The sequence below is a fragment of the Simochromis diagramma genome, unplaced genomic scaffold, assembly GCF_900408965.1.
Source record: "Simochromis diagramma unplaced genomic scaffold, fSimDia1.1 OVJJ01000388.1, whole genome shotgun sequence".
In the NCBI taxonomy this organism is placed as follows: domain Eukaryota; kingdom Metazoa; phylum Chordata; class Actinopteri; order Cichliformes; family Cichlidae; genus Simochromis; species Simochromis diagramma.
In genome coordinates, this window is record NW_024387093.1 from 138203 (window position 1) to 165994 (window position 27792).

Consider the following 27792-nt stretch of genomic DNA (forward strand, 5'->3'; position numbering starts at 1 on the left):
AAAATAAAAAATTACACCTTTACTGTAACAGTGTCAGAGCTGACAGGTGGGGAGGTCCAGATTAGGAAGAAGAAATTAACAGAAGGAAAGAGATTTAAAAAAAGAAAAAAGAGGAAATGACACAGAAAACAAACAGAACCTGAAAGAGAGCAGAAGGAAGACGGAGGGCTGAGGACAGGGCCCAGAGCTGTGATCACATGCACATAATATACAAGGACAAACCACCATCCACATCAACCCACTGCTCTAAAACACTTCAAAAACTCTGGTGTGAATGTGGTGTCGTCTTATTCTTGTTATCAAACCTCAGTAAGTGTAAAAAGGAACTGGAAGTTTGGTCCAGTTATAAGTGAACAGTTCAATAGTGGTTTGTTGCAATGCTTTGTGCATTTTCTCAGCATGCTTTCAAGATTTAACCTGTGGCGTCCACATATGTGGACATCACATTTTGTCTTGTCTAGACCACAGTACTCCACAGGACCTGATATCCACTCACGAGCACATTATTCTGCCACTGTTCTATCAAATTTTCAAACAAATGTCCCCATATGTGGATATCAGGCCCTTGTACAGCAAAATCAAGTACAAAGTAATTCTTTGTTTTTACATTCATCAGGTCCCAATCAGCCCAAATAGCAAAGAGAAATAAAAATGCTATGAAAGAGTTCAGGTCTTCGGAGGTTAAAGTTACTATGGCAACATGAGTAAAAATAAAGGTAAAAGTCTTTCAGGAATAATTATGATAAGATCCGTCTACAATCATGCTGTAGGTAATACACCACAGTATCTTCTGATCTATTAGTCTACACATCACTGCATGATTTGGACAGATTAACATTTGTGGAATCACACAGTGTTTAAGTCTGTTATTTATTTATGTTGACTGGAAAGTGTAAGTTGACACTTTTGTGACCTCAATAGAGATTTTGTGATGACCCACAGGTAAGTCTCTGTGTTCCTGTGATCAGTTATCTGCAGTGTTGGGTAAGTTACTTTAAATTAGTAAACTTATTTACATTACTACTTACTTCTATCAAAAGTAACTCAGTTACTTCAAGTTACTCGTTACTTTCAAAGTAACTAGTTACTAGGGAAAAGTAACTTTGGTTCTACGCAGAATTCTCTTGTTAACCGTGTTGTGCTTCCATAACTTTTACAGTCTTCTAGCTTCCTTACTTGCAACAAGTGCACTGTGCCACCTACCAATAGAAAAAATAATAATAATGTGCATATTTACACAGAGAAATCCCACGCCTGTGACCGTCATTGACCGCGGCCATGATTCTAGCCTACGTCACAGCATCATGTGCGCTTTTTACATCCAACACAAAAACTGCAGTCCGGGACAAACTGTGTGTCTTTTCACCTCAATACGAAACGCGTAATATCTTCTCTGAATACGAGACGATTCTGTTTTTACGGGACGGTTGGCAACTCTAATAATTAACCTTATGAACAAAATAAAGTTCAACATCTTCATAGCACCACACCCAGCTGTATAGAAACCCCGTCATGCTAGCTAGTACGCAGTATGGAAAAAGTCAGAATAACGAAAATAAACTCCACCTAAACTTGGTTTATATCTGACTCAGATAGACTGCAGGTCATAACTTCTTACCTGAAGTTCAGTTTCACCTGACACTCGGACCAGCGGCTGCCTCGGGTCTCTGCTCCTCCTCCTGCCTCCCCTTTCCCTCAGCCACCTGCTGCCTCCACCACTTGCTAATGTTACTGAATCTGTGGAAGCTCTGCGATAGCCACCACAACGAAGTAACGAGTAACGAGCCTATCTAAATCCCAGTAACGACTAACGCGTTCCTGATTTTGGCATAATAACTAGTTACCGTGTTCGTTACCACAATAAAAACGTAGTTACTGTAACGCGTTACTTAATAACGCGTTAGTCCCAACACTGGTTATCTGTAACTCAGTTTTCTTCATTTGTTACCATCGAGGCCTGAAACTATCAGCTTCATAATAAAGGTCACCTTTGTTTGGTACTCTGAGTCCTGCTTTGCATGGGTGGCTGTAGTTCAGGTGGTAGAGCTGAGCATCTACTGATCAGAGGGTTGCTGGTTCAATTCCTGGCTTCCCCTAGTCTGCTTATCACATATTCTTGGGCAAGATACTAACCCCAAATTGCTCTCCGAGGCATCCATCGGAGTATGAATGTGTGTGTGAATGTTTGCCACAAAGCACCAAGAAAAATGTGCTAGGTGAATGGGTGAATGCACGAGTTGTGTGAAGCGCAGAAGAGTAGAAAAGTGCTGTATAAGAACCATTTAGCATGTGGGTCTGCTTTTTGAACTGACTCTGAACACAATCACATGATCTGTGTTGGTAACATGTGGTGTTCAACACAAACATCATTATTACAGTGTTTCAATCATTATTTCACATCATCAGTTTGTTTTATTTTATTGTGTTTACATGTAGTCAGAGGCTGAGGTCAGTGTGCATCTGCACAAATACATGTCAAAAGCAAGACAAAGAACAGTCTGGCAGAATAAATGAGTTCCTGCTTTACTTTGAAATGACAACAGATAATAAATATAACTTTGAATTTATCTATGAATTTAATTGTTCTTTAGTTGGTGAAACATAAAGGTCTTTAGTCTCACGTCAGCCACACACTGAGTCATTTCCTGTGTTTGGTCTCCACCAAACTTAAAACCAGAATTTAACCACAAGGTGGAAACTTTCACAGGTCTGAGGTCAAAGGAGCCTTTTCACACTACTATTACTGCATGATGATTGTTTCAGCTAAGAGTCGAATAAAAGAAAAACATTTTAATGCAGCCTAAAGTAAGAATTTAATTTTAATTCAGCAGTTAAACATCAAAAGGAGAATTTTTTTTTTTTTTTTAAAGGCTTTAGTGAAAATACAGGCACCAAAGTAGAAAAGCTGTTTGGTATATTCACTCTCAGTGACTCCCAGTCTGCAGAAACCTGCCAGGAGACAAATATTAGTGGATATTGCACCCAAAAAATACCCCAAAAGGGCAAAACATACTTACATGAAGCAACACAACAACTTTGTATATTATAGAAAAAGGAAACAACACAACAAAAGAAACAAGCTTCTATGTTTGCAGTGGACAGGAAATATAAACATGTCAACCAACTGCTGCGGTCAAAGCTACAGGAGCTGTTTGAGTTTTGTGTGTAACGGCAGGAAGCACAGAGAGACCAATCAGAATAAGAGCCTGTAGAAAAACTCTTGTTGTATCTATATTAAACACAACTTCTCTTTATCTGCAAACTAAAACTGTTTGATTATCTGAGGATCAGAGTGCAGCAGGCTGGATGTGACGATGGGGCACTCTTTGCTCTGCATGATGGGCTTTTTCTGTAAGTACACGTCTGACATTGTTTTGAACGGCAGCGATTAATGAAAATGTTTCTGATCTGTGAGAATTACAGTGAGTCACTGCTTTAACCTGTTTACCTGAGAGCTGGAAACAAAGCAGACTGTGATTCTTTAAGTGTTTTAAATGTTTGATACGCTGCTTCTTTTTGCATCACTTATAGTTACACGCTGTGTTACAACAGTTTGGATTTTTATGTTTATTTCATTTTATTGACAAACAGATTACTGGTTATTACTGTTCATCTTTAATAAAGTCTTAATTTATTTTTGTTTTGATCTTGTCAGTTGTATAATGTCTGATGAGGTTTTATTCATTATTTTAGTGCTCAGTACTGTCATCTGTGGAAATGCTGAAGGTAAGAAATGATTATTTTCTTCCTGTTCATATATGTAGCTGTTATCTCCTATAATGCGCTCAATAATATCCTCCCTGTGTTTACATGTTATCTTCTGCACAGACTCAATGCTTCTATTCAGCCTGTGCAGTTAAACATAAATGGCTTCAGTAAGCGCTCCACGTGGAGACTGTGGCGTTCTTCAGAGCTTTTACTGATGTACCATTTGTACCACTTTCAGTCTGTAAAACTGTAACAACAAAACAGAGCAGGTACATTTAATCTCAGTGTAGATGCACACATGTCACATGACCAATGCAAGATCATAACATCAACAATAAATGGACAAAGCCTGTCAAGTGACGTAAATACAAATACCACATGCTGACATGTTTTATGTTAACAGGCAAAACAAAGCACTAACAGTTAGCTTACAGTAGTAATGTAACAAACTTCACAGACCCACAAGAAGGACAGAGCACTAATATGTAGAAACAATCCATCATCTGCCCAAACTTACACTTTATACCATCTCAAGAGCAGCAGATGCAGAACTATCACAGACACGGAGCTCTAGCCATTATTACTCGGCACTTCCTCCATTTAACCACTAGATGGCGGACTTTGACATGAGCGGACCAGGAAGAAGCGGATGAATAAATGTGACCCGTCATATAACAAACTTGAAACAAACTATATTTCAGGAATAACCTGAGGGACAAAATATTGTATATGATACAGCTCACACTCCACTGCATTTATTGGTTAAAATATTAAAATGATCATATCAAGAGTGCAACCATGTGAGCAGATGTTTCACTCAGCCGATACACAAACTTTATATTTACTAGAGTTTGTTGCCTTGAAACTGACTGATTTCCTTTTCATGAGTATTTATCTGTCCATCCTCACAGATCACAGTTATGATTCACAAGATGCTGATGAACTGGAGGATCAATCTAATTTATTACAGCACAGCGTGATGAGTTTAGGGTAAATGCAGGTAACTCTAACCTGAAAACAGACTCAACCACAGATCAGCCAGTTAAAGTCCTGCCTGAAGACTTTAATCAGTCTTATTATGAGTTTTTACTCTCAGTTATTTATAGTGTCATGGTGTGCTGCCTGCCTCAGTGTCCTCTTGAAAAAACCTCTAAAAGTTGTTAAAGTCATAAATGAATAAGACTTCACAAGAGTAACAAGTAAAACAAACTGGACAAAGTGCCATCGATATAGATTTATTCATTTATGACTGTCATGGTCTTTCATCATTTTACTCTGAGTGCTTCTTCCTCATCTTTGTTTAGCTTTTAAAAAAAGTATTTCCTCTTTAATTTAAAGGTTGTTTTCTTTCCTCCTTTGTGTTATTTTTCTCCTCTTTTATGATTTTCCTGTTGTTTTTAACTGTTTCTCATTCCAGTCCTGTTTAAATAGTCCGGCTGTGTCTTTTCAGTCTTTGTCAGAGCATCTGTGAACACTCAAGTGTGTTCATCTCTTAGTTGTTTCTATTAGTTTTACATTTGATTCTTTGTATGTTTCCATTTTTAGACTATTTAGATATTAAAGTTCAGTTTTATTTCAAGTTATTTTGCTTCCTGCATTTGAGTTCACACCTCTGCCTCCACTCATTGTTACAGAGACACATATTTACAAGTCTGTGGACTCTACTGGGAAGAATGGACACAAAATACTTTTTCTCAAATTTGGTGTTTCTATGATAGTAGCTTAGTTTGGAGATTTTACTGTAGCAAAGTCATGTGTATATATATTAACCCTCGTGTGCATTTTTATTATCTCTGTGTGTGATCAGGTTGTAAATAAGTCAACACATCTGTGTGCACAGATATTATCAGCTGGAAAGTCTTAAAGTTTTGCCTGAAGCACTTAAAATACAGAGATGTGGTCAAGTTTCAGCTCACCTGCTCTCTTTGTTGTCTGTTTTATTACTTGTGACCTTTGCTGCACTTCTGCTGTGACAGATCCACAGATGAGTGTGGAAGGTTTTCTGTAATCGAGGGTTCATTAGCCCTGAGCTCAGGCTCACAGCTCAGGTTTCTGTCACACTCAGAACAAACCACCAGGTGGCGTATTACTCAGCCAGGCTCACCTGCTCTTCACCTTGTAATTGAGTCTCAGTTGCAGTAGGAAATAAAACTGCAGCTGGAACATCTGTGTGGCAGATGTGGTGGGTTTTTCCTTCTTCCACTAAAAGGACCACAATAATAGCCTCATATTTTCTAACTTATAGAAGTTAAAATCAAGGCCATTCTGACAGCAGACAGCACAACCACACCAGCAGGGGGCAGTGTGACACTGACCTGTGATGTGAATTCCTCTGTTCAGAAAAAACCTCATCTGAAAAATGAGATCAATCTCTTTTAGCTCTAAGAGTGCAATCTCTGTCTCTGATGGAGGCATCTACACCTGCAGAGGAAGGAGAAGAAACACAAGTTTAGTCACAACTAAAAGCGATTCAGTCATTATTCAGAAAACTGATGAGTTTAAAAAAAATTTGATAGTTGAAAAAGGTCTTCTCCAAATTGTAATGGAAATCAGTATTCAGTAATCACCAGTACTTAAAGCACTAAATCTGTCAAATTATTAATTATTAGGCTCAGTACAATCGTTTCACCTTTGTTCAGTCTTCAGATCACTTACAGACACAGAGGAGTTCATGGTGCTGTTTTGTATTTTTAGAGTGATTTAAAAAACAGTTTGTGCTCCTTTCCTGGTTACTGAACCTTTACTCTTAGTTTTTCTTTGCCAGTGTAATTTTGACTTTGGTGCCACATGAAAACTTTGTATTTCACCATTTATGAACTAATAATCAGTTTATGAGAGCAGAGCAGCCTCCAGCTTTGAATCCATCACTGGAGGTTTAACAGCATTGTTAGGAAACAACAGTTAACTGATGACTCATGGATTATATGTTTAGAAATGTGTAATATGTAATGTAAAGATGTAGAAAAAAGCGAATAGTGAAACATAAAGATCATTAAATTACCTGGTTTAATGTATTTTTTAAAATGTATTCAAGTCAAAACTATCAGTCTGCTAATGATATATTTGTATTTGATCAGCTCCTCCGAAGGTCACTGTGTTCCTGCAGCCATCCTGGACTCAGATATACAGAGGTGAGACAGTCACTGTCACATGTGAGATTCAGGGAGGTGAAGGAGCTCAGTGGATGTATGAATGGAGACGAGGCCAGTCATTGTTGTTGAAACACCTTGGCTGAACAGATGCTGCCATCAGCTGCTTCTCTGCTGGAACATTTTGGACAATAGAAAAAAAAATAAAAAATAAAATTCAGGAGTAAAACTCAGCTGTATTACTGTCATGTCCTCTCTAGAAGACCCAACATGAAAAGACATCCATTTTCTCTGAGTCACAATCAGCCACAGAAAAAAAAAACCTTGTCTATAGAGAATAGATGTTTTGATTATTCCACAGATTTATAAAAACAACATTAAGACCAAAACACACAAAGTGAGACAGAAACAGAAAACTCGGGGTTATGGATTGTTGTCATTCACTCTGCTGATTCTAAATATCATCAAATCACCTTTTTAATTTTCAAATAAAAATGATTAAAAATTATAATAATCATTAAAATCAATAAAAACCAGGACAGTTTCAATGATGATTTTCTATAATTCTGCTAATGATATGTTTTATTTGATCAGTTCCTCCCAAGCCCACTGTGACCCTGCAGCCATCCTGGACTCAGATATACAGCGGTGAGACAGTCACTGTCAGATGTGACATTCAGGGAGCTGAAGGAGCTCAGTGGACGTATGAATGGAGAGCAGCCAAGTTAAACACACCTCCAACATCCAGCGAATACAGCACCATCACAGTTACTGAGTCTGATGGTGGAGGATACAGCTGCCGGGGCAGAAGAAGCTCTTCCTGGACAGAGTGGAGTGATGTCATCACACTGAATGTAAAATGTAAGTTGGAGATATTTCACTCACACTATGTGTTTTAATTTATATTCCAGAATGTTTCATTAAAAAAGATTAAAAAAATGTCTTAAGGCTTTTTGTTTATTATCAAAAGTAGCAAAAAAAAAGGTTTGATGTACTTATAGAAATAAACAGTTATCACTCAAAATTAAACATCTGAAGACTGAAAAACATTTTGTTAGTATGAAGAAAAAATTAAATACAAATGTAATTTTCCCAGTTCTTCACCCCAGTAGCTTCACATGTGCAGCTACTGAGATCAGTTAGTTCCTTTGTTTTTAGCATTTTTGAAGTTAATTCATTGAAGTTTCAGGTTTGACTGTAATTTGGCCTCATTTTATCAGAGACTGGTTTGCTACATTAGCCTTTCTCATTAGAGGTTACGCTTAGATTGATTCCACTAACTGATGTTCATGACATGAATTTATTTATTAATTTTAAATGAATCACAAATAATGGTTTGTTAGAACATAATTTCTTAAAGACCTGCTTCATAAGGTTTTTATAAGTTATACATTTTGCTGTTTCCTGCCACACGTTTACATTATGATTATTTTACAAAGTCTCAGTATGAAGACACTGCTAAAAAAATAATTTATATCAAATGTTGTAGAAAACAAATGGAGACAATCTACTACTGTGTAGACTAGAAGGGGCTCAGTCTTATTTATGCTTCCTCTTGGACATATAATTGAGACACATGCTGCATCTTTTCATGTTCATGCTAATGACACACATACGCAGTACTTGCACTTAGATCATGTGACCTATGATGATTTCTCTTAATGACTGTCTGTGTGAGGTTCAAACTAAATGTCAGCTAATGTCCTCCAGCTAAACTCAGACAAAACTGTAAACGCTGTCATTGAATCTCCTTGGCTGAACACATGCTGCCACCAGCTGATCTCTGCTGGAAGAGATTTCAAGACAGCAACAACAACAACAACAAAAATTCAGAAGTAAAGAAAAATAAATTTTGTCTCCTTGTCACAAGACAAAAGCAGTCATGTGTTTATCTTTTTAGGAAATAATTCAAAAGAATAAAAAATGTTTTATCATTTTAAGACAAAGACACTATTTACATGTCTTATGTCCTCACACCTGGATTCAGAGGAACCACAGAGACCACGTTAATATTGCAAACCATGCTAATCCTAAAAATATAACACTGTGCAGGCATGGATAAATATTATGATTAAATATACTGTTTTATTTTTCATTTATTTTTAAATTTTGCACAAGACTCATGACATGTGTACAAACTATTTATTACATTTTTATATTTTTAATGATTGAAATTTAAGTTCTTATCTATAAAATGGTGCAGAAGACATTTTTACTGCTTAAAGGTTTGTAATTATGCTATTAAATAGTGGCAAATATAACCTAAGTAAGTCTTTGGATATACATTTTTAAACAAAGCAAAGCCAATTAAAATATGTCTCTGTGCTGAGACCTGGTGGAACTAAAAAGGTTTTAATTCTTTCAGCTGACTTAAAGCTCTCACCACCTGCAACAGTCACAGGCAGCTTCCTGCAGGAAACTGGTTACAGCAGAGGTCTTGCATCTGTTTTAAAACCCCTTTAATATGCCAACACCTCACTGCTGATATTTATGGCAGCTCTGAACTATAATTATTTATGGTGGATCTGTCTCCTCTTGTGCTTGTTTATCATCCCCTCAAGTTAAACAAGGATTTTATTCCCACCCTTTTCTTTGGAATCACATAAAGATTTGACTGCATTCTAACTCTTGGGGATTTTAATGTTAGCTGCCCCTCAAACTCCTATAAAACATCCTTCCAAACAGATGACATTAAAAAAATTTTACAGTCTATTTAAAAGTTTTGCTAGACTGCTGTGATGACATAAAATCATGGTTGCCAATAAATTTTTAAAATATGTAAACAATCAAAAAACAGATTGCATTATTTGAACCTTCTGAACCTCGGTTTGCTCTTAATCTAACCTTGTTCCTCTGAAAAAGTTCAGAACTCCCTTTGTACAAACTCTGGGGGTGATCGTTGATGACAGTCTCTAGTTTGAGAAATAAATAAATTCTGTTGTAAAAGCCAGACTCTGCCTCCTGAGGGCCTTTGCAAAAATGACGTTCGTTATGGGTCAACGACCCAGGCATCCTAACAAACACACCTTTGTGATTGTTTTGCCTGAACTTTGGCACAGTCTGCCTTCAAATTACTCTTTGATTACCAAATAAATAGTGTAAAAAATACAATTCCCAAGGGGCCTCCCTCAACTAGACACATTAACATAAAAGACTCACCTCCTCCTTCAGATATCAGTGGGCTGGTTCAATTTCACATTCAGAGTATTATGTAAGTTGGACACAGTTCACTCATTTTAATTTATACTACACAATGTTTCATCCAAAAACACAACAAAATACTTTGTATTTCAACAACACTGCAGGTTTTGTTTTTCATTTTGTATCAAAAGTAGCATAAAACAGTGTTTTAATTTAATTATAACAACATACAGTTGTAAGAAAAAACATATTCAGTACATTTGTTGAAAAACTAAATTCAGATTTAATTATCCCAGTTTATTCAGCTCAGTTTCTTTTCATCACTGCAGCTCAGTGTCATGATGCAGATCTTTAGTTTTAGCATTTTTACTTTTTCTAATTCCTCAAAGTTTCCCTTTGACTACAATTTGGCCTCATTTTAGGAGAGACTGCTCTGCTATGTTAGCCTTTCTCTAACTGCTGGTATGTTTACTCATAGCAACAGTTTTTTGATTTGTTCATCTTGTAATTCCCAAATTAAATATCATGAATTTATGGAAAAAGAAAGAATTATTTTTTTTTCTGAATGAAGATTATTTGGATATATTGGAGGTTTAACAGCATTGTTTGCAAACAACAGCTAACTTACAGCTCATAGGTTACATGTTCATAAATGTATAAATAAGTAAATGAAAATATGTAGAAATAAGTAAACAGTCAAATATAAAGATCAGTAAATTACCTGGTTTAATTTATTTAATAAAAATAAAAAGTTTTATTGTTGATTTTCATGTCAAATTATCAATCTGCTAATGATATCTGTTTATTTGAACAGCTCCTCCTAAGCCCACTGTGTTCCTGCAACCATCCTGGACTCAGTTAAACAGCGGTGTGATATACAGCGGTGAGACAGTCACTGTCAGATGTGAGATTCATGGAGGTGAAGGAGCTCATTGGACGTATGAATGGAGACCAGCCAAGTTAAACACACCTCCAACATCCAGTGAATACAGAATCATCACAGTTACTGAGTCTGACAGTGGAGGATACAGCTGTCGGGCCACAAGAAGCTCTTCCTGGACAGAGTGGAGTGACATCATCATAATGACTATAATATGTAAGTTGGGCATATTTCACCTTTGTTTTTAATTCTATTGCACAACGTTTGATGCAAAAACACAACAAAATATCATGTCTTTCAATAAAACTGCAGGATTTGTTCTTATTTTAGTATTAAAAGTACCGTAAAACAAATTTTAAAGTTTTACATAAAATCCACAGCAATCACTCACAGTGAAACTGTTATGATACGGCTGTGTGGCAGGGAGGATGTAGGACACAAACGCAAAACAATCATCAGAGCAATGAACTTAAAAGGCTGCTTTACTGCAGCGGTTAATTTTCAGAAAAGAAAAAAAACTTGCAAAAAACAAAATGAAACAAAAAACTGGGAACTAATAACAAAAACACTGGGAAACCTGTAAACTAGTGACAGATCTCAGGGAGCACGGAAACACGCAGCATGGTGAGGGGACGACGTGACACTGACAGAGAGAAACACAGGTCTGAAATACACTGAGCGAAATGAGGGAATGAGACACATGAGGGGAGAACAGTCTGTTGTTGGGATGGCTGAGGTCCTTCACGATCTTCCTGGCCTTGGTCCAGCACCGCCTGCTGTAGATTGAGTGCAGGTCAGGGAGCTCGGAGCGGATGGTGCGCTCAGCTGACCGCACAACCCTCTGTAGAGCTCGTCTGTCCTGCATGGTGCTGTTCCCGAACCAGGTTAAGATGTTTCCCGCCAGGATGCTCTCTATGGTGCAGGAGTAAAAGTTCCTGAGCACCTTGGAGGGCAGTTGGAAGTCTCTCAAGCGTCTGAGGTGGTAGAGACGCTGACGGGCCTTTTTCACCACGGTGTTGATGTGACAGGACCATGACAGGTCCTGCGTGATGTGAACTCCGAGGTATTTGAAGCTGTCCACTCTCTCCACTGGGCACTCGTTGATGACGGGGGTCTGGTAGTTCCTCTCCTGCTTAGTGCTGAAGTCCACTATCAGCTCCTTTGTCTTACTGACGTTTAGAAGGAGGTTGTTCCTCTGGCCCAGTTCTCCAGATTCCTAATCTCCTTTAAGGTTTAAGGTTTAATCTGATTTTTTTTATTACCTTTTTATTGTTGATTTTCAGTCAAATTGTCACTGGGGTGAAAAAAATGTTGTTACCACTAACAAGAGCAATAAAACCAGGAAAGCTTTAATGATCATTTTATATTTCTATAAGTCTGATGATGGGATATTTTCTCTTTGAACAGCTCTGCCTAAGCCCACTGTGACCCTGCAGTCATCCTACACTCAGATATACAGCGGTGATACAGTCACTGTCAGATGTGAGATTCATGGAGGTGAAAGAGCTCAGTGGACGTATGAATGGAGAGGAGGCCAGAAAAACATACATGAAACATCCAGTGTATATACAATCAACAGAGTTACTGAGTCTGACAGTGGAGGATACAGCTGTCGGGGCACAAGAGGCTCTTCCTGGACAGAGTGGAGTGACAGCACCTCATTGAGAGTAATAAGTAAGTTGGACATATTTCAGACATCTTAATTTGTACTGAACAATGTTTCATCAACTCAACCAAACACTTTGTCTTTCAACAGCACTGTAGGTTTATTTTGTTGTTTCGGATAAAAAGTAGTTTCAAATATCTTTTCGTATCATTATAAAGATATTTAATAATCACTCAGTGAAACATCTGAAAAAGATTTTGTTAGTTTGATGAAAGATTTCAGTCCAAATGTAATAATCCCAGTCTGTCCCGTCTTGACCTCATGGCTGCACATGTGGAGTTTATCACTGCAGATCAGTTACTTCCCTTGTTTTTAGCATTTTTACATTAATTCCTCGACGTTTCAGGTTTGACTACAATATAACCTCATTTTATTAGAGACTGTTCTGCTACATTACAGGTTCCACTTAGATTCTTTCATGTAATTATTGTTAATGGCATTCAGTTATTTTAATTAATGAAAAATAAAGGTGTTCATGAGCGTCATAATATGTTTAATGATACGACAGCTAGAAGAACCTCCAGTGTAGAACAGATGCATTAGTGGATCAGTGGTTTAAGGTTCAGTTCATGGAAAATCAGTCAGAGCCACAAGAACCTGTTTGTTATACAATAACTACAAGTGTGACACACTCCAATGTCCCAAATCAGCAACTGCACCAGTTTCACATGATGACCTCATCACAACTTTTAGAAAACATTTCTCACATGATGATTTCTTCCAGTCTTCTTAATCTGCTGTCAACTCATGAAAAAAATAATCTGTAACTTTTTGGAATCTAAACAAAAACTAAAGTAAAGACTTAACCTTTAACATTTTACTGAAAATATTGTGTTACAGTTTGAAACTTTTGTGTTGTGACTTTTTGTTATGTTTAACTTGTTTCTCTGTGAACCAGCGGTTTTGCAATGACTCTACTCTTATGTTATAAACAGCAGAGTTTTTATGTTTCTCTTCTCTAACTGGATCATTCTTCTGTGAACAGTTCCCAGTAAGCCCACTGTGACCCTGCAGCCATCCTGGACTCAGATATACAGCGGTGAGACAGTCACTGTCAGATGTGAGATTCAGGGACGTGAAGGAGCTCAGTGGACGTATGAATGGAGACCAGCCAAGTTAAACACACCTCCAACATCCAATGCCTACAGAATCATCACAGTTACTGAGTCTGACAGTGGGTTGTACAGCTGCCGGGGCAGAAGGGACTATTTGTTAACATATTGGAGTAAAGTTCCTGGACTGACTGTATCATGTAAGTTGAAGATGTTCCGTACAGATAATTTGTTTTGTTAAAATAAGTGAAAACTTGCTTTCTTGCAGATTTGTAGCTGATTCTTTTGTGCTGCTCACTAAAATATTTTGGTTTCAGTTTGACAACAAAAAAACATGAAAAGCAACTTTTTACTCACAGTGAAGACAAAAAACATATCAGAGTATCGTCTCTGCTGTGCAGCTCTACAGAACAGGAAAACAGTGTTTGTCCCAGTTTGGTGATTTTTGTGTGACAGGTTTACGTGCTTACACAGGGGCCTCCAGAGCCTTTTCAACAGTGCTGCGGACCTCGGGGGGGAAAGCAGTGCTGTGGAAATGACAGTCTTCACTAGTGGGGAGAGTTACAAAGCTTTCTTCGTTATGAATTAGCGATACATGTTTTTATTAAACAATTAAAGATAAAACACCACAAACTCTAGTAGAGGACATAAAGTCAGAGCTAGAAACTACAAGGAGCAGGTGCATTTAGTACAGGTAGAGCTCAGTGGCCAGCGCAACAAATTCTGGATCCTTTGCTTTTAGTTAGCATTTAGCATTAGTAGCGCGTGAAAGGGCCTTTATGCTGCGCACTGTGACTCACAGCAATAGTCCCGGGTCAACACTGACTTTGTGTTAAACTAATCCTAAAGTAATAATGGTATTTCTAACCACTGACATACCACAACTTTATTATTTCAACAGCTACCGAAGGTTTCTGGACCTAGCTTGTATGGGATATTTATATAGAGATCCTCCAGCTTTAAACTTTATTAGTGGTGTGCGGATCGATATTGAAATATCAATTCTTCCGATACCTGTAATTTATGTTCTAAAACAAATTCTCATATTAAAATATCGATATTTTAAATATGATATTGATATGATATATATTTCTATATGATTTGGATCGTCTAAATTGGAAGGAATTACTTCCTCTTATGCCTTTCATAATAGTATTATTACAATTACATAATACAATTTAAATATTGCATTATGAAATACAATGAAACATTAAGTTTTTGTACAAAGTATCGGATCAGTATCATCGATACCACCCATAACTTTACTTGGTATCGGATCGGAAAGGAAATCAGTGGTATCGCACATCACTAACCTGTATTACCCTTCCAGGACCTGAAGCTCAGTAAAGCACGACAAGCAGCCAAATCCGTTTTCTGATTGGATTGTTACATTTGTGATTGATATGACATTAACCAATCAGCTGAAAGGAAGAAAAATTAGGTCAAAATTACTGTGTGTAGTATAAAATCACAAATAGTTTTTGCTTTGTTTCAGTAAGCAGACCTTAACAAAAAAAATTGTAACTCGTGTAAATATTTTTATACAAACACAAATCTTTTTCACACACTCACTCACTCACTCACTCACTCTCATCTGTAGATGCACAAACATACAATTTTCACATATTTTGGTTTACAAGGTTACAAAACAAACCTCAGTTCACAAATACACATTTGATTTACAAGTACAAAATATTTATGACCACAATTTGAGCCCGTACATGTTGCCCATTGTTGAAATCAATCTTAGAGGTTTAAGGTTTGAGTTAAAGAGTCTGGTCTCATGATCAACACACACTGCATGTTTTTCACTTAATGAACTATGAACTGCTGTTTCTGCGCAAAGAAAGTTAACATAAGCAGTGCAGCAGTGCATTCACGGTACATGGGAAAACTCAATACTTCACTAAAGGTAAAACAACATTAAAATAAAAATAAAATACCAACCAATAACCAATAATACATACCAGGATCAGGGTGAACTTTGAACTTGTAGGTGAGAAACAGAAGACACGGAAATATACAACAATTTCCAGTTTACATTAAGTTATGCATCCGAAAACCAGAATAAAATATTTAAATAAAATTAAACAACAATATGAATAAATGTCTCTCTCTCTGTCTAGTTCAGGTTAGTTTGACTCTTATCTGTGTTAACTACTTGTTAACCTGTGTTAGCTCCTACAGGGTTAACCAGTTTTCTTTCAGCTGCTCTTCAAACTTTGATCAATATAAGTCGGCTCAGTTTACTCACTAGACCTGCAGAGTGGCTGGTTAGGAATAATCAGTAACACAGTGAGTTACCAGTACAACACCAACACAATGAATGGAATTACAACACTGAACGCACAAAATCAGCTGTCCACAGATTTACAGAGAAACCTTTCACAGTCAGTCTGGTGTGGAATCAGTTCTTGTTAAATCCTCTGTGTGTCGCAGTAACAGAGTTTATGGTGGAGTCGTGTCACAGTTCAGAAGTGTGAGTCAGTTTCCTGATCTCTGGAATATGAGTTGATCCATCAGGAACAGAACCGTCAAGATTCAACAGTCTCAGATTTCAGTTCTGAGATCTGCTCTCGGCTAATAAACCTGATCTGTTTTGCAACACAAACACTGGAGTCTTATTCCAGCATTCCTAACAGCTCAGCTGGAAATCACATCCAAACTGCTCCCTGCAATGTCAGCAGTAGAGTTGACCAGAGGTGGGACCAAGTCATTGTTTTGCAAGTCTCAAGTAAGTCTCAAGTCTTTATCCTCAAGTCACAAGTCAAGTCTCGAGTAATGTCAGGCAAGTCAGAGTCGAGTCTCAAGTCACTGGTGTAAAAGTCCGAGTAAAGTCACAAGTCTGAAATTTTGAATTTCAAGTCCTTTTGAGTCTTTAAAAAAAAAAAAAAAGAAAAAAAGAATGTTGCAGTTATATGTAAATGTAAATATTAGACCATGTAATTTTTAAATCTGTGTTTTTCTCAACGCATGACAAAATAGTGAACTTAGAAAATATACACAAATTGTGAAATTACACCTCTTTAAAATGCAGCTCAATTAAACCTAGCTCCAAGAATAATTTTCACCGACAGTTCTGAGATAAGCTGCATGTTATTCTTGGATGCGGTTGTAGGACCGGCTTTAAAATCGCATGACAAAAATATCATACATATTAAAAAAAAAACTGCATCACCAACGTAGCCTGGACAACATTTGCTAGTTAGATGAAGTCAGCTATCTCATCGTAGCATATTTATATGCATATTTATAATTATACGGTTCTTGGAGTGAGTGCATACACTCGTGAAGTTTAGTAACTTCCGGTCACTGCAACAAGCCCAGGTACAGTTTACCGACGGATGGGTGCAGGACCTTGAAATGCACCGTGTAGAAAGTAAAGACCATCGTACGTATCATAAGTTTACCAGTCTCACAAATCGTCGTCATAAATACACATTCCTTGACCGTTTATTAATAGGACCTTTGAGCTCAATGGTAATTAATTAGTAGTGGAAATAATTTCTGGTAGCATCAGAGAAATGTAGCAGTGACAATAATATTGTATGCTGTAATCGTACTGGACAATTAGTGATACAAAAAACCTGTTTTATCCTGTGAATAAAAGTATATGTTTTTGTCAATGTACCATAATAATAGAAGCGAAACACAATATTGTGTCAGGACAATTTACTATTTATGCACAATAAACAAAGGAGCGACAATTTCTGTTCAGCGCCAGACTTGCTTGTAACCTATATCACCAATTATGTTAAGAAAAATGACGCATTAACTACAACAGCAGACTGACCTTTGTGGAAATGTTTGGAGCAGACTAACCTGTGAGCTGGAGTGTTCTGGGACGTTATATTTGATCTTTGAATGGCTGCAATCCAGGCCATCCGTCGCCTCTTTGTTACTTCGGAAACATGGCTCGAACAATTTCTCTTCAACGACGTAATCCGATAACAACCGATCTCTTTACCCGTCGGCTTCCCGTGGCTGTCATGCGACCGGCTATTGCAGTTAATAATACAACAGCTTCTTGACATTTTTGTGTTTCTTTTTATCGCTGTGTGACTGATTTCAATTGAAAGCCTGCGTGCGCTAGTACCTCTTGCCACGAGTTCCCAGAATCCTTTGTGGTTCTACCCCTGAATGACGTCACATTTTCAATCTCTATATAATATGCATGTTAAATTTTATATTTGGGGTGAAATATCAAGTCTTTTCAAGTAAACCGGTTCAAGTCCAATTCGAGGCCCAAGTCATTGGTGTAAAAGTCCAAGTCAAGTCACAAGTCTTAGAACATTTTTTCAAGTCAAGTCTAAAGTCATAAAATTAATGACTCGAGTCTGACCCGAGTCCAAGTCATGTGACTCGAGTCCACACCTCTGGAGTTGACTGTGCGTATTAGTGTGGTCTAAAGACATCTGTGCGACAGGAAATGTCAGCTTCCACAGCAAAAGAATATAAAACACAAATACTAGGTCTCATCTTAGCTATCAGAGGCTTCAACATCAGATTTAGTAAAGAACACAATGACATAACGTGCTAACTGACACCAAAGAAAACTAACTGTTACTCACCAAATCCCAATACACCAAAAACAAAAGTAAAGAACAACACCAATGAAATGATAACTGCTCACACTCATTTAGGAACAATTCTCACATGTTCAAAATACAATCAGATCATATTAACCTGGGTTACTTCCTCATTATCGATCAATAAACTCAGTCATGCTTCAAATTAATTATTTGAAATGTGCATGTATGTAATAAATGAAAATACACAAAAGTAAATAAAAAAATTCACTGTTTTGATCAAAAGAGTATTACAGAATATTTTGTGTGACACAGTTTGTTTTATCTCAACTATGGTTTTGTGATATTTGATCATTCACATGTTTCCATCTTTAAATTGTTCTGATTCAGTCATTTTTACTTTTATGTTCTTGTTCTAAACTGAACTGCAGCGAAACCAAAGGCTGAACTGAGAGCTGATAGGACAGCTGTTCCAGTAGGGGGCAGTGTGACCCTGACCTGCTCTGTGAACCCATCATCATCATCATCATCATCTGGATGGAAATACTACTGGTACAGAGATGGGAAATCTTATCAACCTGTGACAAATGGACAAATCAGTGTCTCAGAGGGAGGACGCTACAGCTGCAGAGGAGGAAGAGGAGAACCAGTTTACTACACAGAGGACAGTGAGTCAGTCTGGATTGACACAACTAGTGAGTTTAAACTTTAAATTTCCCCACAAAGCACTACATCTGATGGTAACTGAACCTTTTTTCTTTCATGTGTTTTTATTGTACTTTCTTGAACATTAACAGTGTCAAACAGGCCTGTTGTGACTCTGCATCCAAACTGGTCTGAGATATACAGAGGAGAGACGATCACTGTCAGATGTGAGATCCATGGAGGAGACACTGAGTGGGATTATGAGTGGGAAACAAACAGCATCAGAAAACCTCCAAATCAAAATGAATACAGGATTATTTATGCTTCATCATCCAACAGTGGAAACTATCTCTGTAAGGGCAGAATGAAAAGTTCACAGAATAAAACAACAGAGTGGAGTGATTCAGTCACACTGACAGTTTCTGACAGTAAGTCATGTTTGCTTTAAGCTGTTTGAACACTTTGTAAAATGTGTTTCTGTTCATATAGACTGAGATTATTATTCTTTGTATAAACTGAGCTCACTGTTCAGAGACTGTACTACATGTTCACTGAGAGAAAATCTTTGTTGAACAGATGAACCCCGTCCTGTCCTCACTGTGTCTCCATCATGGCTGAGTCCTGGAGCCTCAGTAACTCTGAACTGTGAGGTTGAACATCCGTCTGCAGGATGGAGCTTCTACTGGTATAAAGCTGTTCCTGATCTGAAAACATTCAACTATAAATCCTACAGTTATGAGCTGCTACCTGATGGCAGTGGGACTGCACAGGACTCCTACATCATTCATGGACAGACACACACAGCAGGATATGTGTGCAGAGCTGGAAGAGGAGACCCAGAGTATCACACTGATCACAGTCGACCAAAGTTTGTCTGGTCTGCAGGTCAGTTTGATTCTCTCTGTCCTTTCAATAAGCTCATGTTAGCTCATCATTTTTATTCACCAGGATTTAGACCATTAAAATCTCATCTCCATGACAACCATTTATCTCCGTTTATATCAAAACTCCCCAAAAGAAAAAATGAACTGAATGTTTTCCTTTCTCTCTGTAATCAAACCAAACTGAATTTATTTTCCTTTTCTTATTTTTCAGTTTTATTTAATGTGATAACATGAAAAAAAGACCTCTATGAGGTTTTAAATGTTTTCTATTTAAATACTTTTACTTTGATATTTAAACTCATGTTACTGTTTGTACTGATTATTTTTACTTAGTGCACAGACAGGACTTACACAGTTAAGACTCTTTGTTTAGTGCTCAGGTAGGTGTTCAGATAAAAAAGTCAAATATAGTTAATAAAGAAACAAAGATGTCAGCAGGCAGGTTAACAGCTCTGACAAATACAAGTCAAACACTGACTACAGATGGACGCTAGAAGAAGACGTCACAAATAACAGCTGCTGTTATTGTTCATTTAAAATATACTTCAAAGGTTTTTAGTTTTGGTCCTGCTGCTGCAAAATATCTCACTGTAGAAGGAATCTGTGAAACAGACAATATCACAGAATTATGGCAGAAACATTACAGCAAATGACTGAAGTGTGTTCAGAGTGATCTGTATCAGGTGGATGATGCTGAGAGTGATGACTCAAAGCTCATGATGTCACATGACCTGTACCAAGCTCTACATGAGCTGCCAGCAGATAAAGCATGTGGGTTAGATCATCTTAAACATGTCAGTATTCGGCTCCTTTGTTTTCCATTGATTTGACTGTCTGTGTGATTCAGGGCTTGTTGTCAGACTCAGTGTTGTCTCACCAAACAAACTCTTTATCATATTGAACTATTAAATTTGATCTTCAAAACAAAAGCTTCAAACAAATATTCTCACTGTGATATTTTGAATCCTAACATCTGTGAGCTTTGTCTCTTCACTGCATGTTGTTTCCAGATGTTCATTCAGCAGCGTCTCTCACAGTGAGTCCTGACAGAGTGCAACACTTCACCTCTGACTCTGTCTCACTGACCTGTGAGGGAAACTTCACTGAGTGGAGAGTGAGGAAGTTCTCTGAGGACGGCCGACTCTCTGACTGTAGGAGAATGACTGGATCCACATGTAACATCTACACATCAAAGTCAGATACTGGAGTGTACTGGTGTGAGTCTGGATCAGGAGAGTTCAGCAGTGCAGTCAACATCACTGTACAGAGTATGTTATTATACATTTCCTTCTTGGATCTGAATGATTTAGACGTCACATGAACATTTGTCCCAGCTTTGCTGTATGTGAAGTAATTCTATGTGGCAACACAAACAAAACTGAGAATTTCAGACAGTTTCAGGCAACAAAGCATCAAAATATTCTTGGTTGTTGGTCTAATTTCTCTTCATCCTTTCATAATCCAGTTTGTCATAATTTGCCAACAGTATTTTTTATTTTCTCTGTCAGAATAAAACTCAACAAAGCTCAACATCTCTGTCATCAGATTAGATGAACCTTTAATGTCTCAATTCAGAGAAATTTGTGAAACACATCATGCAAAATAACACAAACATACAAACATTTACAATTTCACCTTCAACCATTCAATAATGTCACCGTCAATAATTTGACTCCTGCTGGGAACATCCCAACTATATTTCCAGTCCTCATAATCACTCAGAAAACCAGGTCTGCATGTAGATCATGAGACACGACTCACAGCTTTTTCTAAAAGTGTGCACCAGCTGATGTGACTGAAACAATTGTGTGTGATTGTTTCACAGATGATGATGATGTTCCTATCCTGGTGAGTCCTGTTCATCCTGTGACTGAGGGAGCTTCTGTTAATCTGAGCTGCAGTTTGAAAACACAAAAAATACTTTCCAATGTGTTTTTCTATCACAATGACAAACTTATTCAAAATGATCCCCGAGGGGAGCTGAAGATCTCTGCAGTGTCAAAGTCTGATGAAGGTTTCTACAAGTGTCAGTACTCAGGAAGAGAGTCAGCACAGAGCTGGATGTCAGTTAAAGGTGAGCAGGATCAAAACAGTGTGTCTTTCTGTAAATGAGTTTCATGACTGAGAAATAACATCATATTATCTCTTTTAATGTTTTGAAGCCACCTGAGTCTATTTAGTCAGAACTTTATAAAACTATTATGTAATATCTCTAAATTGTCAGGTTTGATATCGTTGTGATTCAGGACTCAAGTGATGGACTCAGGTGGAAACAGCAGAGGAAGTAATGAGTCAAAGTTTACTCAAACAAAGGATAAATAATTTAACACAACAGATTGTGAGCTTTGACTCAGTCAACAAGAACAAAACATAAATGAACCTAAACTTAAGGAGTGAGTCCTACAAAAACATCTTAACTGAGGTGAGAGAGACAGGCCAGAGGAGCGGACATAACAGTGTGAGGGCGGCAGATCTGTGGGAGAGGAGAGAGCAGTTCAAATTCAAATTCAAATTCAAATTTTATTTGTCACGTACACAGTCATACACAGTACGATATGTAGTGAAATGCTTGGACAACTGCTCGTGACCTAAAGAAAACAAAAAAGGAAAAGGCTATGAATAAGATAGGAAATAAGTATGAAAAATTAAAAAGGATAAATTTAACTAGGAAGGAATAAAATATAAATTAAGGTTAAAAATGAAATAACTGTACAACACAAATTAGAATGAAGGGTAAATTTAACTGGGAAAGAATAAGATAAAATATATAAATTAAAGTTGAAAATAAAATAACTGTACAACAAAATACCCAATATAGAACTATATAAGAATGTATGAAGAAATATATGGTAAATGGCCTGTACTTGTATAGCGCTTTTCTAGTCCCTAAGGACCCCAAAGCGCTTTACACAACCTGTCATCCACCCATTCACACACACATTCACACACTGGTGATGGCAAGCTACAATGTAGCCACAGCCACCCTGGGGCGCACTGACAGAGGCGAGGCTGCCGGACACTGGCGCCACCGGGCCCTCTGACCACCACCAATAGGCAATGGGTGAAGTGTCTTGCCCAAGGACACAACGACTGAGACTGTCCAAGCCGGGGCTCAAACCGGCAACCTTCCGATTACAAGGCAAACTCCCAACTCTTGAGCCACGATCGCCCATAAATAAATATATACACAATAACAGCAGCTGTACAAGTATTAACTGGAAATGAAGAATATAATGTCCAGTGTTGTGCAATCCACATTATTTAGTAACTTGTGCAGTGCAAATATGCTTAAAGTGATTTAAGTGATGAAGTGAAAACAATGTCCAGAATGTCCAGTGTGTGTGTAAGAACTGTATGTGTGGGTCAGTACTGTGTGGTGGTGTAATTGAGAGACCGTATCGCCTGCGGGAAGAAGCTCCTCCTCAGTCTCTCTGTGTTGGTCTTCAGGGAGCGGAATCGCTTTCCTGACCTCAACAGAGAGAACAGTCTGTTGTTGGGATGGCTGAGGTCCTTCACGATCTTCCTGGCCTTGGTCCAGCACCGCCTGCTGTAGATTGAGTGCAGGTCAGGGAGCTCGGAGCGGATGGTGCGCTCAGCTGACCGCACAACCCTCTGTAGAGCTCGTCTGTCCTGCATGGTGCTGTTCCCGAACCAGGTTAAGATGTTTCCCGTCAGGATGCTCTCTATGGTGCAGGAGTAAAAGTTCCTGAGCACCTTGGAGGGCAGTTGGAAGTCTCTCAAGCGTCTGAGGTGGTAGAGATGCAGTTAGGGCAGGAAATCTGAGGGAATGTGACAAGACAGAGAGTGTTCATAAAGTGGCTGCAACTATGCCTTACTTGGAGTCCAGACTAGCTGGGTTTAGTGGATGAAGGCAGAGGTCTGTGGAAACTGCTGAACGATGGGCAGGCAGGCAAGTGAGGAAGAGGCTCCGAGGGGGGCAGCGGTGGTGGTGAAAAGGGGGGCAATGATCCAAGGTGGCAGGCGTCTGACTGGAGGTGAATGATGGCATGAAAACGAATCTTGAAGCATGAAGAAACTGAAACAAGGGGAAAATCTGTTAGCATACTGTTAGGTTTTGTATTGTTGATTGTCATTTATGCTTAGAAATATTTAACCATATATGCTTAGAGGTGTATAATCAATTGTGCAGTGATAGGACTGTGATCTTTAGCAGGCTGCAAAGGCTTGGTGTGCATTCTAGAGTGGAATGCACACCCACATCCTGGGAGCATAAGAGACATCCTATCTTCTCTTTGTTGATATAGCAAACACACGTATATCTCTTTAAGTATAAGAGCCTTTTGTTCAGATGGACCCGCTAGACTCCTGGCACCAGCTTTGGGGAGTCTTCACAGGGTCACATCTTGACCTCACACACACACACACACACACACACACACACACACACACACACACACACACACACACACACACACACAAAGGCAAGGTACTCTTTGTGTGTATGTAGACGTCATATGTTAATGAACCTATGCATATTCATGTAACCTCAATAAAAGAGCAGAGTTACGGGAGAACGGACGAGAGCAACTGGGGTCAAGCGAAGGAACGGCGTTTGTCCGGTTCTCTCCCGTGCACGAGAAACTTGAAGAACTTTGCCTACTTCGTGTCTTGCTTGCTGTGTAATTATATTGCCTTCAACGTTCCAGCGAATAGGTTCAAGCTACAAACCTATCACATACAAACCTTATTTTCCTAGAAAGGATCCCAGCAGACCTGCCTGGTTACCTCACTGACGAGCTGCAGTCATGTTAACTATCCATTAACATTTGGCTACAGCCACCGAGGTCTTCAAGGTCAACTTTATGACTAAAAAAATCCTTATAACATAAACTATAATTCTTACAAAGGTGTTGTGTATTGTCAACATATAGAAAATACTTTATAAAGATTTAAATTATAATTTGTTTGACCTCTGACCTCACTTTTACATTTCACATCTCCCCTTGTTGTCATGTTGAAACAAATCTGCTTTTGGACTTATTTTACTGAACTACAAACTTCTCACAGTACAAATAAAAAAAAAAAAAATACACTGAAAATACAATTTTTTTTTCTTTGAAAGTAAATGCTGTCAACAGAGTGAGCTGCCTTAGCAGAGATTTGTGCTCTCAGAGTTCTTCTTTTACAGTTTATTAATAATTAATTATTGTTTGTTGCAGTAACTGTGTCAGGAGCTGACAGCTCTTCATCTCCTGTGTGGTTGATGGTTGGACTGGTTTGTGGAGTCTCTCTCATTATTATTCTCCTGCTCTTGTTGTGTCGCTGCAGACAGTCCAAGTGTAAGAGCCCCTTCTTTTCATGCTGTATTAGAGAGTTTATTTACTACATACACTTTAATTATTCACACATATACATGTATTCTGATCTCATGACACTAAATATCAGTGGAACAATTTATACATGACAAACATGTGTAATAACATTTGTCTCTTTCACAGATTCCTGCTTCACCAGGTTGGTAAAATACTTTTTATTATTATTTTAAACAAACATCAGTTACTTTTAAGTTTATTGTGTTTATTTCCTGTTTTAGGTCGATCCAGTCTGAGAGTCACAGTCCGGGCTCCTCCACAAATCATGGAGTCAACCAGAATGAAACTCATGTGTACGGCTCTCTTCAACATGGTCAGCATTTAAACTGATCTTTATTATTATTATTAATATTGACTTTTATTAAACCTCCATTAACATGAACATTTATCAGGTTCAGTTTGAGTTCACGAGTTTTTTAAAGAACATTTAAAGATCTTACAGTCCTGGTTTTGACTCACACAGTGTTTCTGTTTTTGCTCTGATCTTTAGTGTAACTGTAATAAAATGATTAATGTGAGCCTGGCTTGTTTTTTCTTTAGGTACTGCTGACGTCTATGAATCAGTCACACAAGTGACAAACAGAAATGGTCAGTATATGTGCTGAAAATCACAGAGCAGTTAGAGATGAAACTTGTTTTTGATTTAATGAAACTAATTTCATGTGATATGTTTTTACAAACCTTTAAATAAAATATGAACATTTCACTATTAGATAGTTTTACAGAGTTTATTTACTACATTCACTTTAAATATTCAAACATTCATTCTGATCTGATGACACAAAATATCAGTGAAACAATTAAACCTAATAATTGTAATTGAAAGAATCTGAACAGTCTGATGAAGAAGACCAGCTCTGTTCTGGGACGTCCTCATGACCCAGTGGAGGCAGTCAGTGACAGGATGGTGGCTCAGCTGTCACCCCTGTTAGATAACACCTCCCACCCCACGCAGGTCACTCTGACAGCACTGAGCAGCTCCTGCAGTGACAGGCTGCTGCACCCACAGTGTGAAGGAGAGATTTAGGAGATCTTTCCTTCCAGCTGCTGTCAGACTCTACAACATACATCATCATGTGAAAGCACACATGCACACACTGGTGTCTGTAAATATCTCAATGTGCAATACTCTATACTTGCTGCTACTAACATCCATCGACTACACGGTGAAATGCTGCCATTTGCAGCTGGTACAACAGAATTGAACTTCTCTACTTTTTGTGGTGTGCATTATTATTCATACTTTGTGATATATTATATTATTTAGTTTTAGTCAGTTACTGTTCTTACTGTCTTTGAGCCACTGTGACCACTTAGTTTCCTCTGAGATTAATAAAGTATTCTTATCTTATCTTACAGATTCCTGCTTCACCAGGTTGGTAAAATACTTTTTATTATTATTTTAAACAAACATCAGTTACTTTTGAGTTTATTGTTGTCACGTCTGCCGTGGCAGATGAGTGGAGGCTGAGAATTAGGACCCAAGATGCAGGCAGCTGAGATGCAAATGAGTTTTATTCATAAAGAGGTGAAACAAACAGAAACAGCAAAGGCAAAATGATGACGCAGGGAGACACGGGGGACGACACAGAATGATGCAGGGAAAGAACACAGACGAACCAGCAACAAGAACACGAGGACACACACTATAAATACACACAGAGGAAAACGAGGAATAGCAAACAGGAGGAAGACACAGCTGAACCAAATTGAACTGACGAGACAGGGGAAAACATAAACTGAACACACTAACAGAAGACATGGATCTTCACAATAAAACAGGAAATGCACAGAGACACGGTGCAGACTCTAAACAGAGGGAACACAGAAACCAAACTCTAGGAACTAAAAAGTCTAAACCCCAGTACACAAACAGAACAAACACAAGATCATAATAATGAAAAACACAAACCGTTGGGTCAAAAGACCGAGGACCATGACAATTGTGTTTATTTCCTGTTTTAGGTCGATCCAGTCTGAGAGTCACAGTCCGGGCTCCTCCACAAATCATGGAGTCAACCTGAATGAAACTCATGTGTACGGCTCTCTTCAACATGGTCAGTATTTAAAACAATCTTTATTATCATTATTAATATTTACTTTTAGTGGGGAAAGGCTAATTGATCAATCTAAATTGCCCATAGGTGTGAATGTGAGTGCGAATGGTTGTCTGTCCCTGTGTGTGAGCCCTGCGACAGACTGGCGACCTGTCCAGGGATAGCTCAGTAGGTAGAGTGGTGGCCCCATGATCGGAAGGTCGGGGGTTCAACTCCACTGAACGGCTACCCTGAGGTACCCCCGAGCAAGGTACCGTCCCTACACACTCCTCCCCGGGCGCTGCATTGGTGGCTGCCCACTGCTTCACTGGGTGAATGGGTTAAATGCAGAGGAACTATTTCCCTATGGGGACTAACACATACACACACATTAAGGGTGTAGCCTGCCTCTCGACCTATGACAGCTGGGATAGACTCCAGCGCCCCTGAAAAGGATAAGCAGAAGCGAATGGATGGATGGATACTGACTTTTATTAAACCTCCATTAACACGAACATTTATCAGGTTCAGTTTGTGTTCAGCAGTTTTTTAAAGAACATTTAAAGATCTTACAGTCCTGGTTTTGACTCACACAGTGTTTCTGTGTTTGCTCTGATCTTTAGTGTAACTGTAATAAAATGATTAATGTGAGCCTGGCTTGTTTTTTCTTTAGGTACTGCTGACGTCTATGAATCAGTCACACAAGTGAAAAACAACAGAAATGGTACAGTATATGTGCTGGAAATCACAGAGCAGTTAGAGATGAAACTTGGTTTTGATTTAATGAAACTAATTTCATGTGATATGTTTTTACAATCCTGTAAATAAA

At 38.2% G+C, this 27792-nt stretch overlaps 1 protein-coding gene and 1 long non-coding RNA gene across 3 annotated transcripts; both read left to right on the forward strand.

Moving 5' to 3' along the window:
- Window positions 1–2943: 2943 nt before the first annotated feature.
- Window positions 2944–6916, forward strand: LOC120742796. 2 transcript variants are annotated; one of them, XR_005697959.1, is made up of 3 exons: window positions 2944–3351; window positions 3694–3726; window positions 6786–6916. It is a non-coding gene; the product is annotated as an uncharacterized LOC120742796 (long non-coding RNA). The 2 variants fall into 2 exon arrangements; XR_005697958.1 differs by lacking the exon at window positions 6786–6916 and adding an exon at window positions 4620–4935.
- A 562-nt stretch (window positions 6917–7478) lies between these two features.
- LOC120742786 (Fc receptor-like protein 5) lies at window positions 7479–27791 on the forward strand. Its single transcript, XM_040046228.1, has 16 exons — window positions 7479–7658; window positions 10753–11034; window positions 12226–12492; window positions 13470–13736; window positions 18497–18760; window positions 18863–19138; window positions 19287–19595; window positions 20605–20862; window positions 21420–21668; window positions 24775–24894; window positions 25054–25069; window positions 25149–25240; window positions 25468–25515; window positions 26287–26302; window positions 26893–26984; window positions 27637–27791. Exons 2-16 carry the CDS (start codon window positions 11022–11024, stop codon window positions 27789–27791), a joined length of 2442 nt encoding a protein of 813 aa, XP_039902162.1. The 5' UTR covers window positions 7479–7658; window positions 10753–11021.
- The last annotated feature ends 1 nt before the right edge of the window (window position 27792 follows it).

Coding starts and splice junctions, on each gene's coding strand:
- LOC120742786 (XM_040046228.1), top strand. Junction 13,737..18,496: donor TCCTGGACTGACTGTATCAT/GTAAGTTGAAGA, acceptor ACTGAACTGCAG/CGAAACCAAAGGCTGAACTG. Junction 21,669..24,774: donor GAGCTGGATGTCAGTTAAAG/GTGAGCAGGATC, acceptor TGTTTGTTGCAG/TAACTGTGTCAGGAGCTGAC.